This window comes from Orbicella faveolata, unplaced genomic scaffold (assembly GCF_042242905.1).
Source record: "Orbicella faveolata isolate gen_17 unplaced genomic scaffold, um_ofav_v1 contig_48, whole genome shotgun sequence".
In the NCBI taxonomy this organism is placed as follows: Eukaryota; Metazoa; Cnidaria; class Anthozoa; order Scleractinia; family Merulinidae; genus Orbicella; species Orbicella faveolata.
This window is the reverse complement of record NW_028301578.1, coordinates 10,586,728-10,606,106: the sequence shown is the minus strand read 5'-3', so window position 1 is coordinate 10,606,106 and position 19,379 is coordinate 10,586,728. Positions and strand designations below refer to the sequence as shown.

General features: G+C 39.4%; 1 protein-coding gene across 2 annotated transcripts in view; it reads right to left on the bottom strand.

Annotated features, from left to right (window-relative positions):
- The window catches only part of LOC110063401 (uncharacterized), a 62,181-nt gene that overhangs the window by 11,735 nt on the left and 31,067 nt on the right, over positions 1-19,379 (bottom strand). For both annotated transcript variants that reach the window (XM_089280635.1, XM_089280636.1), the window contains 26 exons: positions 18,663-18,791; positions 17,917-18,090; positions 16,885-17,136; positions 16,446-16,640; positions 15,824-16,009; positions 15,505-15,690; positions 14,688-14,939; positions 13,699-13,893; positions 13,099-13,284; positions 12,768-12,953; positions 11,326-12,117; positions 10,695-10,820; positions 9,677-10,082; positions 7,007-7,401; positions 6,767-6,892; positions 6,159-6,582; positions 5,364-5,758; positions 4,660-4,788; positions 3,848-4,021; positions 3,302-3,487; positions 2,816-2,998; positions 2,000-2,251; positions 1,714-1,908; positions 1,230-1,415; positions 561-758; positions 67-315 (listed from right to left, as the gene is read on the bottom strand). In XM_089280635.1, coding sequence (XP_089136761.1) covers positions 67-315; positions 561-758; positions 1,230-1,415; positions 1,714-1,908; positions 2,000-2,251; positions 2,816-2,998; positions 3,302-3,487; positions 3,848-4,021; positions 4,660-4,788; positions 5,364-5,758; positions 6,159-6,582; positions 6,767-6,892; positions 7,007-7,401; positions 9,677-10,082; positions 10,695-10,820; positions 11,326-12,117; positions 12,768-12,953; positions 13,099-13,284; positions 13,699-13,893; positions 14,688-14,939; positions 15,505-15,690; positions 15,824-16,009; positions 16,446-16,640; positions 16,885-17,136; positions 17,917-18,090; positions 18,663-18,791 — 6,357 coding nt within the window. The remainder of the gene's footprint in view (positions 1-66; positions 316-560; positions 759-1,229; positions 1,416-1,713; positions 1,909-1,999; positions 2,252-2,815; positions 2,999-3,301; positions 3,488-3,847; positions 4,022-4,659; positions 4,789-5,363; positions 5,759-6,158; positions 6,583-6,766; positions 6,893-7,006; positions 7,402-9,676; positions 10,083-10,694; positions 10,821-11,325; positions 12,118-12,767; positions 12,954-13,098; positions 13,285-13,698; positions 13,894-14,687; positions 14,940-15,504; positions 15,691-15,823; positions 16,010-16,445; positions 16,641-16,884; positions 17,137-17,916; positions 18,091-18,662; positions 18,792-19,379) is intronic.

The following is a 19,379-nucleotide window of genomic DNA, read 5'->3' as shown; positions in this document are numbered from 1 at the left end:
GATAGTTATTGTTAACATTTATGATAATTCTTGTACTAATTTTGACAATTACATTTAGTGACTTACTTGCTACTTGTACGGTAAAAGTACAGTTAGCTCGGTTTCCACTGTTGTCTATTGCGGAATACAGTACATTGTACAGACCGATACTGAGGTTGACAGGGGGACGAACGCCCGGGTAGCTGATAGACACGTGACCAGAGTTGTCATTCGCAATTGGTTCAATCCATGTAAGTAAAGCCCTGGATGAACATTCCGTAGCATAGAACACCATATCGCTAGGACATGTGTTATTGAAGGAAGGTGGAGTGTTATCTGTAAACGACGAAAATAGTTCAACTTCAAGAGACTAAATTCAAGGAGCAGTGCTGCAGATGGATCTTGTAGAACATCCGTGACCGTTAACGTTGGCGAAGCCACTTAACGGTTACTTGGTAGTACATGGCTGTAAAATTGTTTCTTGTCTGTTGCAATCATTAAGAAATAGAGCTTGGATAGTCAATTTTCAAAAGGAAGTGTAAGAAACCATTCCTATATTAAGTTAAGCCGCACTACCTTACCTGTACAGTTTGTATTGTTCGACCCAGTCCACTGCCCTTTATTACCACATACTCGTGCAGATGTTCCTTCAAGGACATATCCAGGCCTTTGACAAGTGAATGTGCATGTCTGGCCATACGGACTGCTCGATAGACACGAGGATGGAGATACATGTACAACATCATCAGTTGGAGGGACGAGCGGGTCACAGGTGATAACTAAATAGATCAAAAGTTTAGATAAATATATACCAGCGATGCAACATCTCGTGGTATAATATGAAATGTCCCAAATGTCTCTTGTATTTTATTAGTATACGCAGGCACTCATATTTTATTCCATACCTTAGAAAATAAGTGGCCGACGCAATCAATCTGATATACGAGCAGCGTTCAATGGGAAAGTTGGGTGTAATACCGTCAGGAATTCTGATTGACTGTATTTTCTATGGCATGGTATAACTAACTTTATACCGCTGGACCCCGCTTAGTCGAACTCGATAGTTTAGAAGTTGCCCCATTTACGATGTCAAACCCACTTTCACTGGAGTTTCCCCTGCTTTTTTGTCAGTCATTTACCATTGGTTATTTGGAGCTTTGCTATATATTTCGGATCGATTAGATAAGATTACCGCTTTCCTTACACCTAATTTTGTTACACGTCTGGTATAGATGTCTTGTATCTATTACCTTGGCAATAAGATGTTTCTCCACTCCAAGTCCCATTTTCCAGGCAACGCCTTACTGACGAACCAACCATATTGTAGCCAACATTACATGAAAAACTACAATGTGTATCATAAGGTTCCGATGTAATGTTTGTACAGCCGGTTTTAACTCCATTTGTCGGAATAGGAAGCGACAGACATCTAATTTCTGGAGAGAAATGAAAAACAAAAAGCGCATGACTTAGTAAGGGCAATCATATACTTGCACAGACCTTACGCCTTAATCAAACAACAGACAGAGGTCTAGTAGACGAGAATTTTTTTCATTCTGTGGGCCATACAGCTCAGGCAAAATCCAGCTTCCTGCAGAGTTTGGTTGTATCTCTGTCTGGCGATGGAGTTTGCGACAAGTTCAATGGGTTATCTAGCCGAGAGGTGCTTATCTTTTGATCAATTCCGTGTACCAATCTAACTGGTGCTATATTTTTGTGTCTATTCCGTTATACCTTGACAGCTAGGTAAAGGATTATCCCAAGCTCCTGGAGGTCTGTTACCAGGGGCAACACACGCGACCGTTAACGAGCCATTCAAACGATGACCAATGGCACACGTAAAGTTACACTGAGCTCCAAAATGATTACCGCAGTTGCTCATCCTCAATGCACTTCCTGAATTAACTGTCAGTGACGTACAGCTAATAACTGGTGACATTAAAAAAGAGGTGGTTAGCATGTCTCGTATAACAAACACCTAGCTTGTTGTGACAACCATCAAGAAATAACCTTTTCATACCTAATACTTTTATAGCAAAGGTACAGGTAGCTCTGTTTCCTGAATGGTCCACAGCAGTGTAGGAGATCACGTGCGTTCCCTGACTGAATCTTTGTGGTGGTTTGTAATTTGACGTAAGTGAAGGCGTGGCTCCTAAGTTGTCCGTAGCAACAGGCTCAGTCCAGTTTACTTGGGCTGAAAACATATCACGCTCTGCATACACCAGCAACGGGCTCGTTGGACACGTAACACCGAATGTTGGAGGAAGAACGTCTGCAAGAAGAACAAGTGTTACATTATAGAACTCTCTTTTATAAGACAGAAAAAAAAGTCAGCGTATGAAACTCTAGGGTACGACCATCCATGTAAAAGTTGTTCAGCGGTATTTCCATTTCATGTTGTTTGTGCTGTACAAGGTGAATCTAACTTTTAGGTATTTTACCATTCCAATGTAAGCTCCCGAACAGTATTTTCATGTGGTACTGTTTATTATACAGTACAAGGTGGTTCTAGCTTTTAAGTCAGTGGATGTGACCACAGCGTGTGACCATTCAAATGAAAGCTAACATTCTAACGTTAAAGTAAAGCCTTTTAATTCATATAAAAGTACTAAGCGGTAACTTCATGTGGTGTTTTATCATGCTTTGCAAGGAGGTTGTAACTTTTTAAACTGGTACGTCTCGATCTGGATAAAGCCCTAATGCGTGGCCATTAAAATGGGGGTTATTAAGTGGTACTGTACTATGCGTTACATGACTACTCTAATGTTTACGTCCGTGAATGAAACCTTGTTTCAAGACTCTCATAAATGATTTCGTTCTAATTTTACACCTTTACCTGTACAGTTGATGGAATTTCCACTCCATTGCCCGGTGTGCAAACACGTTCTGGTGACATTTCCGTCAGCACTGCCATATTCACTTTGACAGCCAAATACACAATTTGATCCATAGGTATTACCACAGGAAACAGTCAGCAGAACTGCTCTTGCAGGGATGCTCAAGGGCGGACATGTGATAGCTTAAATCGTAATAAACAAATTTTTAGTTAGAACATGTATATAATAATGTTACCTAAGTATAAGGTTATTAAGTCAGTTTATAAGTTTGGTACACGGCGTAAATTTTTTGCAAGATATAAAATGTTACTAATATTTTAATTTTTTCTCTTTAATTCGAAGGTGACCCTCAAATCAAAGGGCCCCTCTGAAGGCAACTACATGAGGTAATGAAAACAAAGAACAACGACAAAAGAACGAGGATTGTAATGCTTATAAACAATGGGTTTGAAGCTACTCGGGAAACGAGTACACTTTATTTTCACCTGTGCAATTGAAATCTTGGCCACTCCAGGTGCCGTTTTCTAGACATCGTCTTGATGACGAGCCCATTCCGGTGTATCCGGAATAACAAGAAAACTGACAAACTGTGTCGAAATACTCTATTGTTATGCCTGTACAGGTACTCTTGATGCCGTTGGTTAGGAGTGCAAAAGCTGGACACGTGACAGCTGTAAACAAAATGATAATTTAATTTGATAATCCGATTATCTACTCAGCAAATAGCAAATCTAGCAAGTTATAGCAACTCTGTCTGTCCTCCGTCTGTCCGTCCGTCCGTCCTTTCGTCTGTCTGTTTGTCTGTCTGTGATTACCTTTATGTCGTCGTGATTGCACCTATAAACTCTATTTTTTACAAAACTAGGCCTTGGTAAAAAAAATGGCAGACAAAATGAACCGAATAACAGAGCAGTTTCCCCTTATCTCATTTCTTAATCACACGTATTTGGTCCCTTGCACAATATTCAAGTGTTTGGAAAATGCTCTCATTTTCTGACGCTTATCAATCACCATCAAGAGTTAAGCCTCACCATAACACTGAGGCTGTGTTCCAGTCCATGTTCCATTGCTGTTACATGTCCTTGTTACTGATCCAGTCAGGACGTACCCCACGTCGCAAGAAAACCGACAGGTTTCTCCTGGCAAATCGGAGCAAGTCTCTAAATGTCCTTGGGAAGGCGCTGACAGCTTCGGGCAGCGGTTCACTATGTCGAGAATCAAGTAACGAATGTTACCCTTTTGAAGGTAACTTACGTATGTCTCTTAGATCTTGAATAGAAGTGTAATTTTGTGACACTGAATAACTCGGGATCAATACTAAAACAACGATAGACCGCAAGATTTGGAATACAATCACACGTACCTTAGCGTACTGACACACAAGAACAGACAGTGTTTGTTTTTTAGATACATTGCGTAACAATTCATCTGATGGTTACGGTAAAATAGGTAATCGCGATACAGATCTAAGACCTTTAGATACAAGCATATTTTAATAAGAAATGAGTTGTTCAAAAATGATTTAAATTGTAGCAGGGAAAGGGCCACAAAGGAAGTACCATAAAGGCGAAAGGCAAAAAGCGGAGAAGAATCACCAGGACTGATCAATGGATGAAAATGCGTAGAATTAAATGACGGGTTAGTTTGGTACATATGATTAAATGAAACCTTTTTTTTATTTTTATTTATTTATTTTTTTCTCATTTCTGTTCTAGTTAATAATATAATTATGGGGAATAACAAACAAATCCCCCAAATTACAAATTAGACTTAAATTGTCAGAACATACTACGACCTAGCTCATTAACATGGCGGGATTCTTCTTTGCAGCACAAGACCTTACCTCCTTGACAAATTAAGGGGTCTGCAGGATTCAATTGTACTCCTTCTGGACAAGAGCACTGATAACCTTGTGGATTTGGAAGACAAAGGTGACTGCATCCTCCATTTGACTGAGAACAGTTGGTGGATCCTACACGACCAGAAATTTAATTATATTATTCTAATTTGCGCTCTAGAGATTTAGTCGTTGCCATACTCCTACATCTTTGAGTATCGTGCAAAGCCAACTTTCAGCTGGATCTAGGTTTCAAATTGACATATATTCTACCTCGACCTTTTCTTCTTGGCATTTATGCAGTTTTGTTATTTTCACACTATCATAGGACAAAGATCTACATTATGTCAACTACAGTGCGGTTTTCAATTTAGTGTCATAAAACCAAAACCAAGCCAATTACTTACTAATTAAACTAGTCAGCCAATGTCAAACCTTAGTACAAACCAAAAAATGCCTGATTACTTAGCTTTCGATGCTAAATTGAAAACCTCTCTAACCGGAATTGAATTATCTTTTATTAAATACGGCCGTCTGACATCAAGAAGTTACAATTCAGTTGGTTTTTGTCGCCAGTATTCATTTTCTCCTTGAAAACCGTTTTAAATTACACAACTTGCCGTCAGCTTTCAGTAAAGGTTACCTACAACCTCTCCATCACAACGCCGCTTAGAAAAAAAGCTGTGGAGAACTAAACTGAACATGCATACCGTTAAAAGTTTCAGTGTGGTCATAACTGTGAAGCTCCATTAGGGTTCCCATTCCACGAACCACGACTTCTGTTACAGAAGATGTCATGTTGTATTTGTGAATGCTTCGGCTGTTCCAATCAGACCAGTACAGAACGTCATTGTATAGAGCGAGTCCAAAAGGGTGCATATCAAATGATAAATCCAGCATCAGTGTTCGGTTATTTCCTTGTAGGTCCACCCTCTCAATCCTATCGAGGTTCGCATCGCACCAGTACAGCATCCTACTTTGATAATCCATTGCGAGCGAGTTCACCCACACAAGTCCGGAGCTAACAAGAATTGTCCTGTGAGAACCGTCCATGTTAGCTTGTTCAATCTTTGACGATGATCCACGACTGCCCCAATACATCTTTCTGAAAGAACAATTTAACGTTTTCTTATAAGTCATTGTACAGAGAGAGTGTCCTACAATAGTTTCACGATACAGATATTGTATTCAAGTGCAAATAATAATATCTTTCAAGTTTTTTTTTTGATATTATACATATCGATAGCCCGAGCAAGTTCGATTTGCCACTAGATATCTGGATATTTGCAAATGAATCTCCCGAAAATCTCTCAGAGACGGCCCAATACCCTCCGTACACAGCCTGCCTTTTCCAAAGACTTACCACCATTGTCCACGTAGCCCGACTCAGTAGCTATAAGAGAGACCTAACCTTATAATATTGTTCTTTATGAAATATCCACATTTATAAATTGAACCGAATAAACGTCTGAGTAAATACGTATTACCGTGGCTTCTTAGATTACCTTTCTGCAATATCGAGTAGTATAGCTCTTGGCTGTTCAATGCTTGATGTGATTAGACCCCTTCTAGACGACCCATCTAACTTTGCCACCTCAATTCTACTTGTTCCCTCATCTGTCCAGTAAATATTACGTCCAACATAATCTACTGCCAGTCCTCCAGGAGTGGTAACATTAGTGTGCGCGATGACTTTGACTGAAGACCCGTTAGGAAATGAACTGGCCACCAGTTTTAACGTCACATCTGTCCAATAAACCTTTCCTTCGACCGGATCGTAATCAACAGACACGGGCCTTGATATGTTTGTGTTGATTCCAAGCGGATAGCAAGGGGTTTCTGGTATTTGTAGAGGAACCTTGTAAATTTCTTCCGCATCCGCTTCAGCAAAGATGATAAATTTATTCGAAGTTATCTTGTGAAACAATTCTTGCACAAAGAATGAAAACAGAGAGTATACGTGTGAGTATGCGAGAGATCTAAATATTAATAACCAGTCAGTTTGTCTTACTCAATCCACATGCCAAGCCAACTGGTATCGGGAAGAACCAAGGCTGTTTCTTTTCATCTCAGTAATTTTTATTAAAACTACAGAGCAGTAGATCGCTCTCACCATAATCACAGCTTTTCCCATCAGGCTTAAGTTGAATGCCTGTTGGACACGCGCACTGATATCCTTCTGGATTTAGAAGACACAAATCACTGCAGAGGCCATTGTTTTGAGCGCAAGCATGGGAACCTGAAGATGCAAAACAAACACTTTTTATCTTACCGACTCAGTAAGTGGCACAAAAAAAAATTTCACAAAACTTCTTATGAAGTGATACTTGGAGATAAGATATTAACAAGATACCTAAAAATATCAAGGCTGGATCAAATACGTGAATGTCCATAGGTTTTTGAAGGCCATTGACTATGATTTCCTGGTTTCCACTGCTTAAGTTGAAACGTGAAACGCTCTTGGTATTCCAATCAGTCCAGTAAAGCATGCCCTGATACACCGCTAGTCCATAAGGATGAATATTAGCTGCAGTTGACATGATTAACTGTCTGTTTCCTCCATCGAGGTCTGATACCTCGATTTTGTCAAGTTTAGCGTCAGCCCAAAACACGCGATTTGTCGCTTGGTGGATAGTGAGTCCATTTGGCCAGACAAGGCTTCCTGTTACAATGGTTCGCCTCGCTGAGCCATCCATCCCAGCTTGTTCGATCTTCGGATTGGCGCCCCAGTCTGTCCAATACATCATGCTGAAAGCAACCCAACGGAATCCTAACATAACTGCATCTTTTAAACTTACTACACTCTTGTTTTTTTATAACAGAACATTTAATAAGTATATCGAGGTTAAAAGCAGCGAAATATTTAGAATATTTTAAGAATAAACCCGAGGCTGCGATTTTGAAAAAAAGTACTGTTTTTTTTGCTAAAAATTTGTAAATGCATTACAACTATATTCATTTTTTAACTCAACTATGGAAATTCTGCCTAGCTTTCTGTAAAGAGTGAAGATAGCCAAATAGAAAAACAATAAAACAAAACAGTGTTAGCCCTTTGTTCGACGCTAACAACATTTCTGGCTTTATTGCCTTCAGTCTGGCTTCAAGCTTACTTCAACAGCACTTAATTATAAGTCCAATCAAAGCGTCGCATGCTAAGAATATTCAAAAAAAAATATTTTCAGCCCAAAATCAGCAGAATATGAAGAGTTAAATATGAATAGTTAAACATAAATAGTTAAATATGAATAATCAGACGGGCCAGGACAGAAAAACAATGTCTTTGTTGCAATACGTTTTGCAATATTTAGAAAAATTCTACGACGAATTTATAAATACCCAGGAGATATGTTGACATATTTTCAGAAGCCCTTGAGTGTGACATAAAGATTACTTCATGGAAAGTGCGCGCATACGGTATTTACGGACGAGTTGTTGACCTATCAGAAAACGGAAGAGTCAGCGTAGCTAACGGGTGAGAATTCTGATACAAAAACGACGAATGCGTAAGTACCGTAGAGAGGACTTTTCGTGCTGTAATTTGTTTATTTTATGCATACTGTGATTTTCATTTTCAACTTTCTAATAAAATTTATTTGCCTTTTTATTCAGTAGAACAATACTCAAGTTATGTTTTTATTCAATCTGGACGCAAGCACTGTGTCGCTTCTCCGAAAGCCTTTCACACAGAGTGTTTACCTCTTCATCAGTCGACGATTCAGCTGCTTTTGAATTGTTTTCTTTGCCTTAATTGTTTTTTTTTTTTTAGTCGTTTGCTTCAAGCTTCTAGACATTTCCTTCCTTGGTAAAATTCTTTGTCGTCGATAATGCTTACGGGATAATTGCCTTCTTTAAAAACCGGCTCATACTTGAAAAGAGCCCTCGAAGGCTTGGTAGATAGATAGATAACTTTATTTCAACTCGGATTGATGAGGCTGCTTAGGCCTCTAGTGGCTCTTGGTGGCTCGTAATCCTCGCCATCTTTTCGTTTGACTTTAAAATAAATTCCCACAGGTACTTGTTAAGTTTATCTGGTTTGATTTCTTCAACTTTTCTTCTCTATTCTTTCTGTTTGAGGAATAGGCTAAAACAAGCCAACTTCGAGCCAGGTGTTTACCTTAGTGCAGTTGTTCTGATGTTCTTCAGTGGGTTCACCTAAATAGAAGAACCTATTCGAACTTTCCGCCATTCAGAGATTGTCTGTGGTTCATTGCTAATTTGCAAGAAACTTGTGGAAACTTGTGGAAACTTGTGGAAACTCTTCAAACTTTCATGAAGGAATATTGAAGGGACGCCAAAAGGAATGTGACGCGCTGCGAACTAACTGATTCATTTTGACAGCTAATTTCTGATTGGATGAAATGGTTTTCCCACGCGCGTGGGAGAAAGGCGTTTTGCGATTCCGATTGGATAAAGAAAGTTCCGGATGGGTTTTTAATGCGAATGAATCTACCTGAAAATAAAGACAAGATGTTCACAATTTAGTTGAATTTGGTTCTGGGACGTAAAGGTTTCGGATCAATCGACTCCAACAATAGACGATCGGGACTTTCGTTCAAAGTTCGCAGGAAATTTGTCTTCCTTGAAATTTTGTTCTTCGCCAACATTCTTCGAATTTCCCCTACGTTCATCGCAACTGTCTTTACCGGTTATCAGCTACCAGCTATTTATAAAGAATCCTGTTAATACAAAGTTTATTTTGCGTTATTACTTGCCCGGTACCAACCGGTCTTTTTTCTTTATTTTTTCTCTTTATATATCCCCTTAGGTGTTTTTTAACTTGGCTGCCTATTGGTTTGAGGTCACATTCAGATGATATTTTTTTCGAGGAGAATGTGTACCGCATAATATGTAGCCACGTAATGCCACTCATCGCTCCCGGCCAAACTGGCTTTCGCAAACCAGGCCAGAAGCGATGACAAACGGCTCAAGCTAAAGAGCTTGGGAAGCCCCATTAAATATCTTACTTTTGTCTGTTAATGGAGAGGCTGGAAATTACTTTGCACTCTAGTCGCATTTGACTTACCCATTTCTCTCATCAAGCAAGATCGCCCTCGGCTCATCAAGTCCATCTTTGATCAACAGTTTCCTGCTTGTTCCGTCAAGCCGAGCCACTTCAATCCTATTGGTCCCTGTATCAGTCCAATAAATGTTTCGTCCCACATGGTCGATGGCTAAGCCGTCTGGAGTTTGTACATTACAGCGAAACAACATCTTCACTGAAGTTGCGTTAGAAAAAGCGCTGATGATACGACCTTGCGCAACGTCCGACCAGTACACCCGATCTTCGAGAGGGTCATAGTCCAATGCAATAGGATGCTGATTTCCAAGGTGGATAAACAATGTTTGTGCAACGAAATAGCTGACGTCCAAGGAAATTTTCTTAGTGGACTGGTCGGCGCCATCAGTAAACAGAAGAAACTTGTTCACCTCTACAATTTAAGTGACATGCAAGGTTATTATACGGTTTAAAAAGTCCTAACTTATAGGCATTATTCCGAAGCGTTTTGATACTAATTGTTAGAAGACATTTACTTTTGTGGGATTTCCATAGCGTTTTCAAGTGAGTTCGACCTTGTTATTATTCCAAGATGGCGGCCGAAACTGGTGAAGAATTGCAAATGGTAAGCACATTTTCCATTCGGATATTTCGATTGGGAATTTAAGACAACCTGTCAAAATGTTCTGTCTATTTTTGAAATTTTCCGGTTGGTCGGGGCAAAGTTGTCTTAGCACTTACATTCTGACCAAAATTTCTGGATTTTTGAAAGGTAATGCTAAAAGGTAACCACTCCTGTCACCAACGCTACAGGTTCTCTCCCAGCGAGGAGAGAGGCATTGTGGGAGTTAACTTCTTTGCTCAAGAACACGATAAAAGGACCCCGCAAGAGCTCGACTCCGGAATAATTAATTCGGAGGATATAAGGCTAACCTTCGGATCACCGAGTATTATAGTCTTGTTGTTCATGTTTTGTTATCATGAAAAATATGCTTTTGCTCCAGATTCTTTGCGAAAACGAAGCTTAACAGAAAAAAAAACTTACTGTCTTCGCACGTCTTGCCATCTTGCTTCACAGTCAAACCAGTTGGACAAGAACATTGGCTACCAGAGGATTTTGCTACACAGAAATGACTGCATCCTCCATTGTTTACAGTGCAAGGGTTTGAAGCTTTAAAAAGACACAAAAAGAACGTTTAATTTTAGTACAGTGCAGAAACAGTTGGGGTACCGTGTTTGTAGAAACGCGGATCTCGTAGAAAAGATCACGAACTGAAATATGATAATAAACTCTAAATTCTTGCAATTGTCAGTCATCAGTGTTCTTCTCCTGTATTTCGAGGCCTAATATTGAAGCGACTGGTCGCCAAATCGGCATTAGGTACTGGGGAAAAAACGAAGGATTCTTTCGTAATATTTGTATTGCAATTTACAAAGATTGAAAAAAGATTGATTGAGACGAAGACTGGTCCTATTGAAAACATGAGTGAATTCGTGAGCCTATGATGGCCCTATAAATTTGGCTCTTTCTTTTTATTGTGACTTAATGTATCATTATTTGTTACAATGTCGGGCCCCGCTTTAATCAGCCGACGCCATACGTGGGCAGTGTAAGTTGTAATTTGTTAGGGAAATAAATAAAACTGTAATAAACTGTAAGAAAACTGTATAAATACCTGAAGGTTGACGGGAGCTGTCGTATGGTACAATACCCATAGGCTGTCCGCCATTGACACTGAAACTTCGTAGCACGTGTCCAGTGGCAGCGTCCAACTGATGAACCTCTTTTTGTGCAACCCAGTCAGTAAAAAACAGGAAAGGAGGAATTAGCGCAACTTCAAACGGATGTAAGTACTGTTGCTGGTAAAGAAGCTTTCTGTCGTTGCCATTGTAGTCGACGGATTCCACCCTGTCATGTCCTGCATCCACCCAAAATATTCGTTTATTTCCTCTGTCAAGCTCAATACCATTGGGCCAATGAAGATTGGTTGTTACGATGGCGAGTCTTTGGCTACCGCTAAGCGAAGCTCGTTCGATTTTGGGATTAACTCCCCAGTCCGTCCAGATCATTAAGCCGCTATCCAGATCCAGGTTTATTGCTCTGGGCTCATCAAGGCTGAATGAAATTAACCTACGTTGGTTATTACCATCTAGGTCTGATACTGATATGGTATCATGCGTCGTATCAGTCCAATACAGCTCTAATGCTCTCCAATCCACCACCAGTCCATCACAAACTCCAATACCAGTGATAATTGTAGTCGTGCTTGCGACGTCGATGCGGAAACGTTTGATATTTTGTTCTGTTACATCACTCCAGAATATGTAACCCAAACTGAAATGGACATCTATGGCAACAGCTCGTGTTAAACCCGAAATTATGGAACGAGCTGCTCCAGTTTTATAGTCGATGGCTAAAATATCCGAAGTGTTTGATGCCAACAAACATGGTGGACTGCATAAAGTGGCTACAAACCGAAAAAAATAAGATAAAAGTGAAGTAAAATGTATCGAGCTGTATCGAAACTGACACATGGTGATATTTAAATATTTTCTAGTGATTGAAAAATAAATTACTTAAATAAAAAACGACATGACAACGTTCCTTGTTCACTTTGGCCACACGTCTTAAGTGGCCAACTAGAATGTAAAAACTACGAGGTGCAAATTTGTAAAATTTGACATTTGCGTTCTGTTAATCAGCTGACATCTCCGCTTCGCACAGATCTTTCAATTTCATCAGCTAGCTGCACAAAGCCATTAGAAAGTTATCAAAAAGATGCCAAAGTAGTCAAACTTGCCAGGTAGATGCCTAATTAGTGAAAAGCTTTTCCGAAAAAAGCTGTCGCAATAATGAGAAAATCATCATCTCAACTATAATCGCTATATTTGCCATGGTTTATTGTATGAATACAACCTGAAGCCATGCCTTATAGCCAGCTCACTTAAAATATCAACTTATTTTATTTCATTATGGCCCGGCACATATTCTCCTTCTAACAATAGTTTCGTTACTCTTGTAGACTATCGGGTCTTGGGACATTGATTTATTGGCGGCAGATTAACTTGAAGGATCTTTCATTTTAGGTATCAACACGACGTATGTTTCGCCTCTTACCTTGACAAAAAGGAGATTCTCCACTCCAAGTTCCGTTTTCCCGGCATTGCCTGACCGACGATCCAATTAAGTAGAAGCCTTTATTGCAAGAAAAATTACATTGAGTATGGTAAGGTTCCGATACCAAGTCGGTACAGCCGGTCTTAACTCCATTTGCTGGACCTTGAAGAGTTGGGCATCTTATAACTAAGAGAAATAAAAGATCAAAGATATTGCACATAGGCTTTGGAAACGCTTCTTATTCGTTTCCGGTATAAACGTTTCTCTCCTAATATCGCCTTGTTTTATAATACATGTATATATTATACATACGTATTTCTGTTTATCATACTTTGGCAATATGACGTTTGTCCACTCCAAGACCCGTTTTCCAGGCATCGCCTTACTGGTGAGCCAGTCAGATTGTAGCCAACATTACATGAAAAGCTGCAATGTGTATCATAAGGTTCCGATGTGATGTCGCTACAGCCGGCCTTGACACCATTTGTTGGAACTGGAAGTGACAGGCATCTTATAGCTACAGTAGGAACAATATAAATGTAAAATGTTTGAGTTTCCTTGGACTTTCCGCATATAAACTTACATGACATCTTAATAACGTCACTTGACAACAGAATGGACGTAAAAAATGTAACAGTAACAAATTGCTAAGAACTTTTGTGTAAAGAAATACAAAATCCTCTTCAAATACTCGCTATTGTGGGGGACGGTGATTTAAATTGTTCGCTACAGGCTGAAAGTCGTAATTAATTGGCTTTAGAGCAGAAAAATACACGCCACATGCATCCACCAAAGACGCAAGAATAAGTTGCTTATGACGATTTGATTCAAATCAGTTGAAATGAAAACACATGACGAAACAGAAGTTCACATATTGTATCATTCCAAAATATGTCTTGAATGCTTCGAAGGTATATTCTTTTTCGCGTACCTTCGCAGCTAGGCAAAGGATTGTCCCAGTACCCTGGAGGTTTGTTACCGGGGGCAACACAAGTCACCGTTGAGGATCCATTCAAACGATAACCAATCGTACAAGAAAAGTTACATGTTGCTCCAAAATGGTTGTTACAGCTGCTCATGCGCAGCGGAAGTCCTGGATCTACGGTCAACGAGGTGCAATTGATCACTGTGGAAATATCCAACAAACATGTCAGCATCATTTCTTCTCTTCGTTACGAACACTTTTTCTACTTACATATCTTAGCTTTTAAAAATTGTGTAAATGTAGTCAGGAGATGACATAGTCGATAAAGGTGCGGTTTTTTGTTATTGACTTGTATATTTTAGCAGGACGTTTCGGCTAACTCTTTAGCCTTTGTGAGGTATATATGAAATAATTCATATTTGAACTCTACTACCGCAGTTCAAATATGAATTATTTCATATATACTTCACATCATTTCACTCACGGGAAGATATGAACTCAATTAATTGACCTCGCTCCCAATGTGTGGCTTCATAGCTCAGTTGGTAGAGCATCGCACCGGTATCGCGGAGGTCACGGGTTCGAATACCGTTGAAGCCCTGATTTTTTTACAGGCTTCTTCTTTCCAGTTGCTTAAATTGGAAAATTTACTGCGATGATCACACTTCACTTTCTTTAGCCTTTATCAGTTGAAAAACCGCTTGATGTTACGCGCGATTTAAAACGTTTGAAATAGAAACGTTGCGCGTGCTGTATGCGCGTGACTCGAGAGAATTTTAAGTGCGTGCTAAGCGCTTGTAGACTTCATACAAGTCATTCACAAAAACCAGCACCTTTATCTTAGCTTTTCTTTGCGTGTTCACTCAACTGCCACTACCAGCATAGAACTGGCAAGCATGTCGGTATGGTCTGTAATAGTCCTTATAAATTATGGCTATTCTTTTATATACACACATGCGTGTGAGTTAGCTGAATAAAACTGGTATCATTTTTACCTCTAACATCAATGGTGAAGGTGCAAGTGGCCTTGTTTCCTGATTGGTCAGCTGTAGTGTATGTGATTATGTGAGTTCCTTGGCTGAATCTTTCAAACGGTTTGTGATTTGATGACATGCTAAGCAGAACTCCTGAGTTGTCAGTAGCAGCTGGCTCGGTCCAGTTAACCTCTGCTGAGAACAGACCTCGTTCTGCATACACTACTAACGGACCTGATGGACATGTTGCATTGAACGTCGGAGGAAGAATGTCTGCAATGCAGATGAGCTCTTCATTAACGAAGAAGACAAATTGACAATTATATTATCATATTCATCCATGTATGTCTTATTTGTGGAATTATCGTTTTTGATAGGCTCTTCTCCAGACTACAGTGTATTTGTTACGCAATTGGGCAACGACTACATGAGGTCAGTTGCCATGAAAATTTATCACATCTACTAGCTACAAAAAGTCGTTAGGAAGTTGTCAAAATAATGCTAAAGTTAGTCAAACGTCTTCAAAAAGATGCCTCATTGGTCAAAAATTGTACGAAAAAAGTTACCAAAATAATACGAAAAACTCTGTCAAGTAGCAGAGGTCATGCCATGCATCTTCACTGTGGTTTAATGTAAGTATACAATCGAAAGCGTGCTTTTAAACCAGCTCGTTTAAACAACCAACTCACTTATTTTATTATGGCCACATCTTCTCCTACTAACAAAAGTTTTGTCACTCTTCCAGATAATCAGGTCTTGGTAGCATGCTTTATTGGCGGCAGACTAACTGAAACGAGGTTTCATTTTGAGTATCAACGATGTATGTTTCGCCTCTTACCTTGACAAATAGGCGATTCTCCACTCCAAGTCCCGCTTTCCTGGCATTGCCTAACCGACGAACCATTTAAGTAGTAGCCATCATCACAAGAAAAATTACATTGAGTATTGTAAGGTTCCGATACCAAGTCAGTGCAGCTGGTCTTAACTCCGTTTGTTGGACCTGGAAGAGTTGGGCATCTTACAACTAAGGAAGAATAAAATAACAAAGATATTACACATTAGCTTTGGGAACGCCTCTTACTCGTTTATACTGTAAAAATGGTATATGAATGTTTCTCTTCTAATTTCCAATTGGTTTTATAAAATATATTTCAAACCTTGGCAATATGACGTTTGTCCACTCCAAGACCCGTTTTCCAGGCATCGCCTTACTGGTGAGCCAGTCAGATTGTAGCCAACATTACACGAAAAGCTGCAATGTGTATCATAAGGTTCCGATGTGATGTCGCTACAGCCAGTCTTGACACCATTTATTGGAACTTGAAGTGACAGGCATCTTAAAGCTACAGTAGGAACAATATAAACATGAAATTTCTAGCTGAGAGTTTTTTTTTTTTTTTTTTCACCTTTCATGTAGTCTTATATTACGTTTTAATAACGTCATTTCATGGCAGAGTAGACCTAAAATAATGCAGTTACGGCTGCTAAAAACTCTTGCTTCAAAATACAATCAAATCCCATTCATATACACGCTTTAATAATAAGACTCCATTTTATTTTCGGCGAGTGGCTTGTTCACTGCATACTAAAAGTGAGCATTATTGATGTTGAAAAGGAAAACTGAATATTTTAATGGCATCCACGAATGACGTATGAACGCGATTTTTGTTGTGACTTGCTCTTAGGATGACATGGCATGACAAGACAGACCTCTACATATTGTAACATTCCAAAGAGATATCACTTGAGTGCTTCAAAGATATATTCTTTCTCGCATACCTTCGCAGCTAGGCAAAGGATTGTCCCAGTATCCCGGAGGCTTGTTACCCGGTGCAACACAAGTCAGCGTTGATGATCCGTTCAAGCGATAACCAATCGTACAAGAAAAGTTGCATTTTACCCCAAAATGACTAGCACAGCTGCTCAGGCGCAGTGGAAGTCCTGGATCGACTGTTAAAGACGTGCAATTGATCACTGTTGACATTTACAGAAAACTTGTTAGCATCATCTCTTGTCTTAATTGCAAGCACCTTTTCTACTTACTGATCTTTACTTAAAGGCATGATAATTCTCTGGAAACAAGTGCAAACCTTAACACAACCCTACCACAGGCATAAAACTAGGAAACATGTCTGATTCTCAATAGTCCTTATATGCAGTCGTTACATGTAAAACACATACATGTGAGTTAGCTGGATAAATTTGGCACCATTTTTACCTCTGACGTCAATCGTGAAGGTACATGTGGCCTTGTTTCCTGATTCGTCAGCGGCAGTGTATGTGATCGCGTGAGTTCCCTGGCTGAATCTTTCAAACGGCTTGTGATTTGATGACATGGTGAGTAGAATTCTTGAGTTGTCAGTAGCAGCTGGCTCAGTCCAGTTCACTTCCGCTGAAAACAGACCGCGTTCTGCATACACTACTAACGGACTTGGAGGACATGTCTCGCCGAATGTCGGTGGAAGAACGTCTGCAATATGAATAAGCTCTTCATTAGCAACGACTCTATGAACTGTTATAGTTTTTATAATAAACAAAATTATTCTCGCATTTTGATCGGTTCTCCCATATGATCTATTAGAGGACAGACACACGAATGACCTCGTCATTGCAAAGTTTTACCCTCTGTGTTTTAGAATGGCGGAAAGTTTTGAGAATTTAGATAATGTTTTACTTGGCTGAGCGGAAGATAAGGTAAAAAAAAGAGTTGGAAACAAATGATGATATAGTAATATATTTCCAACGGTAGCAATTAAATGTAGACACGATGATAAATGAAAATGAAGCCATGACGCTACTGGAAAAATGACCTAAAAAAATGCAGGCTTTGATCCCGTTCCAAGCCTGAAGCCAGTTGTGTCATGGCGACATTAATATTCGCGTCTATTATCATGCCTAAAAATGATAATATAGTTTGACAATCCGGACCTATACATAGGAAATGGCAAATCTAGGAAATTGTAGCAAATCTCCCTGTCCGTCCATAAGTCCTTCCGTCCATCTGTCTGTCTGTCCGTCTGTCTGTCTGTGATTACATTAATGTCTCCGTGACAGCTCTTAAGAACTCTACTTTTGACAAAACTAGGCCTTGGTAATGAAATGGGAGACGAAATAAATCGAATGAAAGAGAGGTTTCTCATTATCTCATTTCTTAGTCACACGTATTAGGTCCCTTGATTAATATCCAAGTGTTTGGAAAATGCTCCCATATTGTGACGCTTATCAATCATCATCAAGAATTAAACCTTACCATTACACTGAGGCTGTGTTCCAGTCCATGTTCCATTGCTGTTACATGTCCTTGTTACTGATCCAGTCAGGACGTACCCCATATCACAAGAGAACCGACAGATTTCCCCTGGCAAATCGGAGCATGTCTCTAAATGTCCTTGGGTGGGCGCTGACAGCTGGGGGCAGCGGTTCACTGTGCCGAGAATCAAGTAACGAAATTTACATTTTTGAAGGTAACTTACGTATGCCTCTTAGATTTCGAATAGGAGTGTAATTTTGTGACGCTGAATAACTCGAGATCAACTCTAAAACAATAATAAGCCACAAGGTTTGGAATACAGTGATAAGTGCGTTTGTGTACTGACACACAATAACAGATACATTGCGTAACATTACGGTGAAAGAAGTAAATCACGATACAGATCTGAGACATTTAGATATAAGCGTGTTTAAAAAAACAACATGAATTCTAAAAGCATGGTTTAAACTGTAGCGCAGAAAAGACTACAAAGGAAGAACCAGAAAAGCAAGGGCAAAAAGGGAAGAAGAATCACCGGGACTGATCCATTAGTTAAAAATGCGTGGAATTAAACGTTGGATAGAATTTAGTTTGGTAGATATTATTGAAAAAAAAAATCTTATTTCCATGCTAGTTAATTAGATAATTACGAGGCATTATCAGCAAAAAGTTACAATAAATTGTCAAAAGATACTACGATCCAACCCTTTAAACATGGTGGAATTCTTTGCAGCACAAGACCTTACCTCCTTGACAAATAAAGGGGTCAGCAGGATTCAACTGTACTCCTTCTGGACAAGAGCACTGATGGCCTTGTGGATTTGGTAGACAAAGGTCGCTGCATCCTCCATTTGACTGAGAGCAGTTGGTGGATCCTACGAGACCAGGCATTTAATTTGGTTTTTCTTATTTACACTACACCTTAGAATATTGTGTATGCAAACTTAAGGCTTGATTAAATTTCCAATTAGTTGACATGTATTCTACCACAATTTCTTTTTCGCGGTAATAGTTAAGGGCAGTTTTGTAATTTTCACAGTATTATAAGACAAAGGCGATATTAATTCAAGGAAGTGGCTCTCTTACAAACTGTACCTACGTCATGTCAGCTATAGCGCAGTTTCCAGCAGTGTCAAAAAGTGTCATTAAACCAAAACTAAGCCAATTACTTACCAATTAGACTACTCAGCCGATCTCACGCCGTAGTAAAAACCAAAATCAAAACTAAAGTTATTGCCTGATTACTTTCGATACGCAAATAAAACGCAGCCTAACTAGAATTGAATTACCTATTATTAAATACGGCCGTTTGTCATCAGGAACTCACAATTCAGTTAGTTTATTCGCCGGTATTTAGTTTGTCCTTAAAGCTGGCTTTAAATTACGCAACTTGCCGTCAGCTGTCAGTAAAATGTGTACACTCCCTTTCTTTAAAAACGCTGGCTAGAAAATAGTTGTGGACA